We start from the raw sequence: 12,046 nt of genomic DNA, 5'->3' as shown, positions 1-12,046 counted from the left end.
TGCCACCACGCTTTAAAGGAAGGAAGTTCCGGAGATTCAGAACCCTCTGGCAAAAGAAACATTTGCCTCTCAGTCTTAAATAGGAAGTCACTGGTTTGAAGTAGCAACCTTAGTTTCAGATTCTTCCTCTACACATCCAAGCTGCCCTCAATCAAGCCCCTTCTCCGGTAAATATAAACCTGGCCAGTCCAACCTTTCCTCATAATCTACACATTCTAGTTCCCATGAAATTAAATTCTTCCCTAAGCGGAGGGACGGTATGGTAACTTAGTGGCTAGCGTAATGCTATTACAGTGCCAGCGACCCGGTTCAATTCTGCTGCTGTCTGTAAGGAATTTGTACATACTCCCTATGACCGTGTGGGTTTCCTCTGGGTGCTTGGTTTTCTCCCACAGTCCAAAGATGTATGGGCTAGTTGGTTAATTGGTTACATGAGTGTAATCGGCTCATTGGGCTGGAAAGGCATGTCACCATGCTGTATCTTTAATAAAATAATAAATTAATTAATATAGTGGTCTATACTCTACACAGCACTTGAGTTGCAGTCTCACCAAAACTTGACCTATAAGTGAATTATAACTTCTCTATTTTTGTATTCAATTCACCTCACAATAAATAGAAATATTCTCTTAGATTTTAAAATTATCTTCTATATCTGCATCGTAGTCTGTGCTGCCTAACTCTATGAATCTGTAACTCTATTGCAACCAACTCTCATCGGGCATTCTCTTTACAAAAGCCAGAAAGCACATACCACCAGGCTCAAGGACTGTTTCTATTTCACTCTTAAAGACTTCTAAATGGCTCTCTTCTAAGATTGGGCACCATGGAACTGTCACAGTGCGATGCTATTGCAGTTCAGAGTTCAGTCCCGGTTTCCTCTGCAGGGAGTCTCTCTATGGAAGGTGTGGGTTTTCTCTGGGTCCTCCAGTTTCCTCCTAAAGTCCAAAGACATACCAGGTAGGTTATTGGCCATTGCAAATTGTCCCGCGATTAGATTAGGGTTAGAGTTGTTGGGGTTTGCTGGGCAGTGCAGCTCGAAGAGCCGCTGTATCTCTAAATAAGATAGATTCTTGACCTCACAATCTACTTCATTATGATCTTGCACCTTATTGTTTACCTGCACTGCACTTTCACTGCAGCTGTTAAAGACTTTATTTACTTTGCTATTGTTTTATTTCGTTCTACCTCAATGCACTGTGTAATGAATTGATCTTTAGGGCTTGAAGGCACACACACATCATTTCAGGAAGAGCTTCTTCCCCTCTGCTATCAGATTTCTGAATGGCCAATCAATCCAATGAACACTACCTCACTTTTTTTTCTTTCTTCTCTTTTTACACTACTTATTTAAATTAATTTTTTTACACATATTTATTGTAATTTATAGTTTTTATTATTATGTGTTGCAATGTACTGCTGCAAAACAACAAATTTCACAAAATATGCCAATGATATGAAACCTGATTCTGGTGTTGGCCTGAAACATCGAATGTTTATTGCTCTCCATAGACATGCTGAGACATAGTATGCCTGACCTTCTGAGTTCCTCCAGCATTTTCTGTGTGTGTTGCAAGGCGGACAACACCACGTTCTGGGACAGGGAGCGGGTGGCGGAGCCCATTCTTTGACAGGTAGTGGGTAGAGGGACACATTCTTTGACAGGTAGTGGGTAACGGCAGACACATTCTTTGACAGGTAGTGGGGGGGGGGAGTCTGAAGGTGACTGGTGGTCACTGCAAAGTTCTGGGACAGGGAGTGAGTGGGAGGCAGGGGATAGGTGAACACCACTATGATCTAGGATAAGGAATGGATGGGAGGCTGAAGGGGCAGGTGGACAACACTATATTCTGAGGCAGGGAGTGGTGGGGGGACTGAAAGGGACGGGTATACACCAGCATGTTCTGGGACAGGGAGTGAGTGGGAGACTGAGGGGACAGGTGGACACCACCATATCTAGGATAAGGAATGGATGGGAGGCTGAAGGGGCAGGTGGACAACACTATATTCTGAGGCAGGGAGTGGTGGGGGGACTGAAAGGGACGGGTATACACCAGCATGTTCTGGGACAGGGAGTGAGTGGATTGGGACACCGACAGGACGGGACCACTCTGGGTCTCGCTACCCCTCAGTGCTGCAGAATCCAGGTCGACATCGCCCCCTAGCGGCAGTGACCCCGGAAGTGCTCGGCGCCTGGTTACTGCAGAGACGCGGCGGCCGGCGGCTCCATGGTCTGTCGAGGGGTTCCTCCGGCTGCTCATCTCACAGGGTAGGAGAACAGTTCCACCTGGAACCGAACGGACTGGATCGGCATGGCCGGCTATTTACCTCCGTGTGTCATCGACTGTGGAACTGGGTGAGTCGCTGATGCCGGTGTGAGCGCTCTGCACGGAGGCCCCGCCCGACCGGCTGCCGGCTGTCAATCACAGCGGCTGCCCTGGCAACGGCCGAGTCCTGTTGATCTCTGCTGGCGTGGCGGCCGCTCCCCCGTCTCGGCCCAAACGGGGAGAGTTGCAAAGTATTGATGCGAATGTGCACTCTCCGACATGGGTTAAACAGCACGTGTGCATTTGTGAGAGTTTGGTTCTTGCAGGGGAAAAAGTAGATGGAGGATGATGTAATAATGCACTAGAGATTCTGCAGATGGCTGTAAACCTCGAGCGACACACATTGGAGGAACTCAGCTGGCCGGGCGGCAGCCACGAAGGGTAATAAACAATTGACGTTTCGGCCCCAGACCCTTCATCAGGACTGTAAAGAGAAGGGGCATCTCACCTCTCAATTGCCAGCTTGTACTGCGTCCCCTCCCCCACTTTTTGCCCGCTTTCTTTCCAATCCTGATGAAGGGGCTCAGCCTAAAACGTCGACTGTTTATTTCCCACCCCAGATGCTGCCTGACCTGCTGAGTTCCTCCAGCATTTTGTGTGGAATGTAATACTGCTTTTTTAAAAAATCTTAATTCCTAGAACTGCAAGCAGTTCTAGTACAGGCAGAATCAAATTTCACACTTCATGTGAATAATCTTGCATTTGTTAGTGGTTTGATAAAGATAATTGCCTCATGTACTATCTGCATTTGTCAATTGCGGTTCAATTGTCTTGCATGCTGTGGAAAGCTTGTTTGAGCAGTATGTGGGACAAGGTTATTATTGTATCTCAGTACATGTGACAATAATAAACCAGTAACAATTCTGGCTGGCAACAGTCTTTTTGGGTTCTGGTGACTTGATCTGGAAAGCTTGCTTTATGCTCTAGTCCGACTGAGTGAGTGTAACATGGTTTTTGGAGCTACCTTTTGGTTGAAATGTTAAGCCCAGGCCCCAATGATTTCCATGGGTAAGTATATTTATCCCCAATTGGCAGTACTTAAAATATATCAGTTGTTCGTGATCACAATCTGTGTAAATTGATTCTTCAGTTTCTTGTATTAAAACTTCAGAAGTCCTTTGTTGGTTATAGAGTTTGTTGGGATGCTGGGTAACCAGAATCCAAGTTTCCGTTTTCAAATCATGTGAATAGAATTACAAAAAAAACTGGATTTCTAGCATCTGTCATATCTCATCTGTTCACTGTTTTTATGAAGGTTCTTGATTGTATTTTGAGTTACATCTTTGAGTGTCCTCACAAACATTCCCATAAGCACCAAGTATACGAATCTAAAAGTCAAGGTTAATAGATTTGAAACAGGACAATAGCTCTATTTGTCACAAATAAATTAAAATGGTTCTAGGATTGAAAGGCTTATCAATGTGAAGAGCTTTTGATGGCTCTGGGCCTGTACTCACTGGAATCCAGAAGAATGAGGGATGATCTCATTGAAACCTATTGAACGCTGAAAGGCCTTGATAGAGTGAATGTGGAGTGGATGTGGGAGAGTCTCAGACCAGAGGACACAGCTTCAGAATAGGGGGACATCCATTTAGAACAGAGATGAGGAGGAACTTCGTTAGCCAGAGAGGTGGTAAATCTGTGGAATTCATTGCCACAAGCAGCTGTGGAGGCCAAAACACTGGGTATATTTAAGGCAGAAGTTGATGGATTCTTGATTAGTTGGAGCATGAAGGGATACGAGGAGAAAGTAGGACATTGGGGTTGAGAGGGAAATGGTTCAGCCGTGGTGAAATGGTGGAGCAGACTCGATGGGCCACAGGGCCTTATTTTGCTCTTATATCTTACGTTCTTATGGTCTTAAAACATACGGTGAGGTGCGTCATTTGTGTCAAAGCAAATAAGCGAGGATTGAGCAGGGCAGCCTGCAAGTGTTGCCGTGCTTCTGGTGCCGACATAACATGCACAACTCACTAACCTTAACCATATATCTTTGGACAGTGAGAGGAAACCAGAGCACCTGGGGGGAAAACCATGAGGTCCAGGAGGGAACATACAAACTCCTCACACACAGCGGTGAGAATTGAACCTCGGATCTTCTTAGGTTTTACTGTTGTCGTGAAATCTTCAGTTGCTAGTCAGGATTCAGATTTACTTATCATGTGTATACCGAAATGTAGAGTGAAATGTATCATTTGCGTTAACAACCAACACACGCAAGGATGTGCTGGGGGCAAGTGTCACCACTCATTGTGGAATCAGAATAGCATCCCTAAATCTGATACCTCACCTCCTAGCTTTCCCCTTTAAATCTTCCATCTTTTGACAATGCTTTTGATTATCTGCTTAAGATCTTTTGTGCGGCTGGTGCAAAGTATCTTGAGACATTTTGCCAAATTAAAGTTGTATTCTGCCAGCGGAATTGGTAGATAGTGGTTCATTTTCTACATTTAAGAGAAGTTTGGACAGCTAGATGGATGGGGGGGGTACGGAGGGCTTTGGTCTGGGTGCAGGTTGATTAATAGTTTGAACAGACTAGATGGGCCAAAGGGCCTGTCTGTGCTGTAGTGTTCTATCACTCTGACTCTCTGAAGCAGGGACCCCTTGGTTAATGGCAGGGGTCCATGGCACAAAAACAGTTGGGAAGCCCTGCTGTAGAGAGAGGTAGATGCAATTACATGAAGGATCAGCTGAGCTGGCGACAGTAAAGGCTGTTGTGCTGAATATCATGGTGCAGGCATAGCTGCATCACCAGCTGGGCTACTCAAGTGTGGCGACCTTGGCGTCTTCTAAATTAAAGTGGCACATAGTCCTGTCCTCGAAAATGAGGACAGATCCAGTGCTGATTTATCAGCTGTAAGGGCTTAGAATGAACAGTTGACAGAGATGCCAACGAGTGCTTTTTCAATAATATCCTTGGGGTACAACCAACAACTAAAAACAGAAATGTCATGTTTGCCTTTACAGAGGACATAGAACATAATGCCCTTCAGCCCACAGTATTGTGCTGACCTTTTAACCTACTCTAAAATCAATTTAACTTTTCCCTCCCACATAGCCCCCCATTTTCCTGTGCCTATCTAAGAGTCCTTTAAACGTCCCTATTGTATCTCTCACCTCCCCTGGCAGTGCATTCCATGTACTTACTGCTCTCCCTCTGACATCCCCCCCTAAACTTTACACCACTCACCTTAAAAGGGTGGCTTCTGGGATTAGCTACCGCAGTCTTGGGGAAACCTCCAACATTCCCTCCAATCACCTTAAGATTAGGCCCTCTGGTATGAGCCCTTGCTACCCTGAGAAAAGGCACATGTAGTCCACTCTGTCTGTGCCTCCTATCATCTTATACACTTTTATCATGTCACCTCTCATCCTTCCTCACTCCAAAGAGAAAAGCCTTAGCTCAGTCAGCCTTTCCTCATAAGACTTGATCTCTAATTCAAGCAGCACCCATGGTAGCATAGTGGTTAGCACGGTTATTACAGATAGGGGCGGCGGAGTTCAGCAATGAACTCCCACGTCAACTGTAAGAAGCCTGTATGTCGTCCCCATGGAATGTGCAGGTTTTCTCTGGGTGTCGGATTTTCTCTCTCAGTCCAAAGACGTACTGCTTAGTAGGTTAGTTGCTCATTATTAATTGTCCCTTGATTAGCTTTGGGTTGTTGCTGAGCTCAAAGGGCTTATTCTGTACCGTATTTCAATAAATCAATCTCCTCTGCATCCTCTCTAAAGCTTCCACGTCCTTCCTGTAATGCTGTGACCAGAACTGAATATAGTATTCCTTTACTGGGAGGAGATTAATATAGAAAAGTAAGGAAGACATCAGAATTATGATGAGTTTTGTTGAGATGCTGCTGGTATTAAAGATAAAAAATGGTTAAATTTAGAAGAAAATAGCATTTATTGCATTAGGTAAATCAGTAAGGCATCCAAGTGTGAAATGTTGTCCTGATGGTGGCATATTTTTCCATGAATGGAATAGATAAGGACTGCTCAATCCTTTGATTGTGTATCCCTGTCTCGTTTGGGCATTTGGGATGCCACAGCTTAATCACATGGATGGAGAATGAATGGATGACCATCAGGAATGCAAAGAAGATAAAGAACAGAGTGCAGCAATGCCTTGAGTGTGTCATGTTACGTAGAACATAGAGCAGAACAGCACGTGTCCTCTGATATTTGCTTGTTCTTATTTAGAACAGGCCTTCTGCTGAGTGAGTTGCACCACCTGCCTATTTAACCCTAGCTGAATCACAGGACAATTTACAGTGACCAATTAACCTACTGATTGGAACGTGTTTGGACAGTGAGAGGAAACGGAAGCACCCGGAGGAAATCTACGCGGTTCATGGGGAGAACATACAAACTCCTTACAGAGGGTGCTGGAATTGAACTCCACACTCCGGAGTGCCCTGAGCTGTAATAGCATCATGTTGACTGCTACGCTACCATACTGTTGTGCTGAACTAATTAAACTTGATGCCGAATGAAACTAATCCTTTGTACGTGCCTGTTCATTCTCTGTACGTTCTTGTGCTTATCTAAGAGCTTATTAAATGCTTCAGAGAAAACAGCACATGTTTGTTAACAGCACTGATTCCTGCAAGCAGAAGAAATGCTACAACTGCCCATTCACCTCCTCTCTCACCTCCATTCAGGGCCCTAACCACTGCATCTGTGAATCTGTTGGGGTGGTCAACTGTATTCAGTGCTCCCAGTGCAGCTTTGTCTTTACTGGTGAGACCTGACGTAGACTGGAGGACCGCTTTGTTGAGCACCTTCACTCTATTCGCAAAAAGCAGGATTTCCTGGTGGCCAACCACTTTAATTAAACTTCCCATTCCCAGTCTTGCACACTCAGGTTGGAGGAGCATCACCTCATATTCCCATTTGGGTGGTCTCCAAACTGATGGCATGAACATTGATTTCTACAACTTATGATAAATCTTCCCCCTTCCCTTTCCATATTCTTCAATTCTCCACTCTGCTCCCACTCTTACCTCTTCTCCTCCTTACCGCTCCTGGTGCCTGTCCTCTTTTCCTTTCTTCCATGGTCCACTCTTTGCTATCAGAATCTTTCTTCTCCAACCCTTTATCTTTTCCACCTATCATCTCTCAGCTTCTTACTTCATCCACCCCCATCTACACCCTCTCCAAAGCCCCCACATCCTTCCTGTAGTGGTGTAATCAGAATGGAATGCAAGACCTCATCTGCTCCTTAACTAGAGTTTTATAGAGCTGCCACAGAACTTCCTGAGTCGAAGTCAGTGCCTCAGCTAATAGAAGCAAGCATGCCATTTGCCTATTTTTCCAACCTTTTCAAGATCCCTCAACATCAACACTGTAAAGGAATTGCCATTAAAAGCATACTTACCATTACATTTGATTTCCTAAAGCCTTACATTTGGCTGGATTAAACTGTCTGCCATTCCTCGACCCTTAGCTGCAACAGGTCTGCGCTCAGTGGCCACTTTGTAAGGTACCTCTTTTACCTCATAAAGTGGCCACAGAGTGTATGCTTGTGATCTTTTGCTGCTTGCTGTAGCCCACCTACTTCAATGTTCAATGTGTTGTACGTTCAGAGGTGTTCTTCTGCACACCACTGCTGTAAAGTGTGGTTACTTGACTTTCTGTCAGCTTGAACCAGTCTGGCCATTCTCCTCTGATCTCTCTCATTAATTGCTGCCTACTGGATGTTTTTTTTTGTTTTTTGCACCATTTCTCTGTAAACTCTAGAGATTGCTGTGTGTGTGAAAATCCAGAAGATCAGCAGTTTCTGAACTACTCAAACCACCCTGTCTGGCACCAACAATCATTCCATGGTCAGAGTGACTTTGATCACATTTCTTCCTCTTTCTGATGTTTGGTCTGCATGCGTTTATGCATTGAGTTGCTGCCACATGATTGGCTGATTAGATATTTGCATTAATAAGCAGCTGTACAGGTGTACCTAATAAAGTGGCCACGGAGTGTATATCACAAATAGCAGAGCTCCCAGTGCAAATCCCTGTGAAACACAGGGATTTCCAGCCAGAATAAGCCCTGTTGTCCACTGTCTTCTCTGTCAGACTATGAACACTACCTCACTTCTACTCGCTTTTTGTACTTACTATTTATTTTTATATTTTGTATTGTACGTTATGGCTATATAAGACCTTGGTCAGACCCCACTTGGAGTACTGTGTTTAGTTCTGGTCACCTCACTACACGAAGGATGTGGATACTGTAGGGAGGGTGCAGAGGAGATTTACAAGGCCTGGATTGGAGGGCGTACCTTATGAGAATAGGTTGAGTGAACTTGGCCTTTTGTCCTTGAAGCAATGGAGAATGAGAGGGGACACGATAGAGGTGTATGAGATAATGAGAGGCATTGATCGTGTGGATAGCCAGAGACTTTTTCCCAGGGCTGAAATGGCTAACACGAGGGAGCACAGTTTTAAGGTGCTTAGAAGTAGGTACAGAGGGGCTGTCAGGGATAAGTTTTTCACACAGAGAGTGGTGGGTGTGTGGAATGCACTACCAGCAACAGTGGTGGAAGTGGATACAATAGGGTCTTTAACAGACTCTAGATGGGTACACAGAGCTTAGAAAAATAGAGGGATCTGCGGTAGGGTAATTCTAGGCAGTTTCTAGAGTTGGCTACATGGTTGACACAACATTGTGGGCTGAAGGGCCTGTAATGTGCTGTAGATTTCTATGTTCTATGTATTTTTTAGTAATTTTTAATGTATTGTACTGTACTGCAGCCACAAAACAACAAATTTCACAACATATGTCAGTGATAATAAACCTTGTTTTGATCTTGAGTCTGATTCTATAGGTGAGCCAATTCTGAATCCGAACTGCCAAGATCCCATGGACCTTAAGCTTCTGGATGAGTAGTGGTTCAGCTGGAGTCAAGCCTGTGGTAACTACATGACATTGGAATAGAAAGGACATGGAGAGCTCTGGTACGAGTGGATAGAGTATTTAAGAGGTAGATGTAGATGAATGGCTGGCTCATGAGAAAGGTTTTAAATTTCTGTCACAATGGGAACAATTCTAAGACAGGGCAAAACCTATATAAACTGGATAAGTGAGATCTCAGGAGGACCAGGGAACATACCCTTGCAGGGAGGATTGCTGGTGTTGCTGGGTGGGTTTGGGAAATTACCAGTAGATTCTATAGGGAGAATGGCAAATATGGATGCAAACAGTAATGATTTAACCAATGAGTCTGGAAGTCAGGGAAGAATGCAAATATCAGAAATCTGGAGAGAAAGGGAAAAATGGGATTAAAATATGTAAAAGTGGATAAATCCACAACACAAGAGACTCTGTGGATGCTGGAAGTTGAGAGCAACTCACACAAAATGCCAGAGGAACTCCGCAGGTCAGCAGCATCTCTAGAAATGAATGAACTGTTGATACTTTGAGCTGAGATCTTTCATTAGGACTGGAAAGGAAGGGTGAAGATGTTAGAATAAAAAGGTGGAGGGAGATGAAGGAGGACAAGCTGGAAGGTGATGGCGATAAATCCCCAAACCTGAATTAATTGCAGTTTGGACTTTTAAAATGGAAGGAAAATGAGGAACTAACATAGAGTCTATGATTTTCCGGTTCCCTTTTGGTTGAGCTGTGGCCTCTGAGATTGCAGTTTGAGATATTGCTTAAAAATAGATGGTTACCCATCTAAGACAGAGGTGATGTGCATATTTTTTTCTCGTGAGGTTTTGGATTCTCTTTCTCAAGGAACGGAGGAAGCAGTGTTTTAGCACATTTTTAAAGCAGAATTAGATAGATTCTTGATAAGGGGATGGATGTTTACCAGGGCACGATTGTAGAGTTGAGGCTACAATTGGATATTCTGTGATCTTATTGATTGTCACAGTAGGCTTGAGAGGCCAAGAGTCCCACTTCTGTTCCTAATTTGTATGTTTGTATGGAAGATGAGTAATATGGTACCGATACTTTTTCATTAAAAAAAAGGTCTCAATCTAGTAATTATGGAGCAGTCATCCAGCATATGTAGTATATAAGTTATTGGAAAAATTCTTGGTGGGCAAAAAAAGTAATCAACGTTTGGGAAAGGGCAGGTTAATCAAGGTAATTAAGCTTGGATTTACTAAAGTAAATTGTGTATGATTTTCGTTTCATGCAGTAACAAATGTATGCAGTTACAGAAGTTAACAAATACAGGTAATGAATTTCATGTAGTCTATCTGGATTTTAGAAAAGTGACTAAGTCCACATGGCAAATTGATGAGGAAATAAAGTCCTGATGAAGGGTCTCGGCCCAAAACGTTACTGTTTATTCCCCTCTATAGATGCTGCCCGACTTGCCAACATCCTCCAGCATTTTATGCTTGTTCTTCAAGATTTCCAGCATCTGCAAAATTTCTTGTGTTTATGATCAGGGAAAAAAAAACCCATAGGATCCAAGCCAAATTGGATTAGAAGTTTTCTTACTGGGAGAAAGGTTATGGTAGTAATTAAGAAGAGTTTTAGTGAGGACAATGTGTAGTTAGGATTTACAACATGGTTCCTTACTTTTTGGGATTCATGTTAATAAAGACCATAAGATACCAAGTCAAGTCAAGTTTATTGTCATTTAACTACACACACACGTATATATAGTATATAAGCTCATAAGACATAAGAGCAGAATTAGGCTATTAAGCCCATCGAGTCTGCTCTGCTATTTCATCATGGCTGATCCCAGATCGCACTCAACCCCATACACCTGCCTGCTTGCCATAACCTTTGATGCCCTGACTGATCAGGAAACGATCAACTTCCGCCTTAATTATACCCACGGACTTGGCCTCCTCCACAGCCTGTGGCAGAGCATTCCACAGTATCACTGTTCTCTGGCTAAAAAAATTCCTCCTTACCTCAGTTCTAAAAGGTCGCCCCTCAATTTTAAGGCTGTGCCCACACCATAGAAAACATCCTCTCCACATCCACCCTGTCTAGTCCTTTCAACATTCGGTAGGTTTCAATGAGATCCCCTGGCATTCTTCTAAATTCCAGTGAGTACAGGCCCAAAGCTGCCAAACGCTCCTCATATGCTAACCCTTTCATTCCCTAGCTCATCCTTGATAGAAATGAGACAACGTTTCTCCGAACCTGGGTGTGAAGCATGGTAAGCAGCAGAATTAGGCCATCTGGCCCCTTGGTGTACTCTGGCTTTTCATCGTGGCCGATCCATGAACTGTATGTTGAAACTCAACTGGATGAACTCATTTGGTGGCCACTTTATTAGGTACAAGAGTGGAATCCAGTGGAGGAACTCAGCAGGCCAGGCAGCATCTATGGAAAAGAATATAGTTGATGTTCCTCCAGCATTTTGTGTGCCTTGCTTGGAATTGCAGATTTTCTCTTGCTTTCCACTGAAGTTGGGTTGGACTAGAACTAGAAGTGATGAGTGAAATGTGAAAGCTGAAATGTTTAAGGGGAACATGACGTGGAACTTCTTCACTCAGAGGGTGGTCAGAGTATCAGCGGAAGTGGTGGGTATGGGGTCGATTTCAGTGTTTAAGAGAAATTTGGATTGTACGTGGATGGGAGGGTGTGGACAGTGAGATTATCTATCCACTCTGGCATTCAATTGTAATACCATAGGCAAATCCACCATCTTCAACATCTCAGGTCTCACCATTGACCAGAAACTCAACTGTACAAGTCACTTACAGTACTGTGCAAAAGACTGAGCCACATATATATAACTAGGGTGCCTA

The 12,046-nt window shown here is 43.8% G+C and overlaps 1 protein-coding gene across 4 annotated transcripts in view; it reads left to right on the top strand.

Annotated features, from left to right (window-relative positions):
* Positions 1-2,217: 2,217 nt before the first annotated feature.
* The window catches only part of LOC140194786 (actin-related protein 3B), a 113,163-nt gene continuing 103,334 nt past the window's right edge, over positions 2,218-12,046 (top strand). For 2 of the 4 annotated variants that reach the window (XM_072252070.1, XM_072252066.1), the window contains exon 1: positions 2,218-2,356. Coding sequence is in view for 1 of the 4 variants with exons in the window: in XM_072252066.1 (XP_072108167.1) it covers positions 2,313-2,356 (44 nt within the window). In the remaining 3 variants the exon portion in view is untranslated. The remainder of the gene's footprint in view (positions 2,357-12,046) is intronic. The other 2 variants (XM_072252069.1, XM_072252068.1) reach the window with 2 other exon arrangements.

The sequence above is a fragment of the Mobula birostris genome, chromosome 3, assembly GCF_030028105.1.
Source record: "Mobula birostris isolate sMobBir1 chromosome 3, sMobBir1.hap1, whole genome shotgun sequence".
In the NCBI taxonomy this organism is placed as follows: Eukaryota; Metazoa; Chordata; class Chondrichthyes; order Myliobatiformes; family Myliobatidae; genus Mobula; species Mobula birostris.
This window is presented reverse-complemented; position numbering and strand designations above follow the sequence as displayed.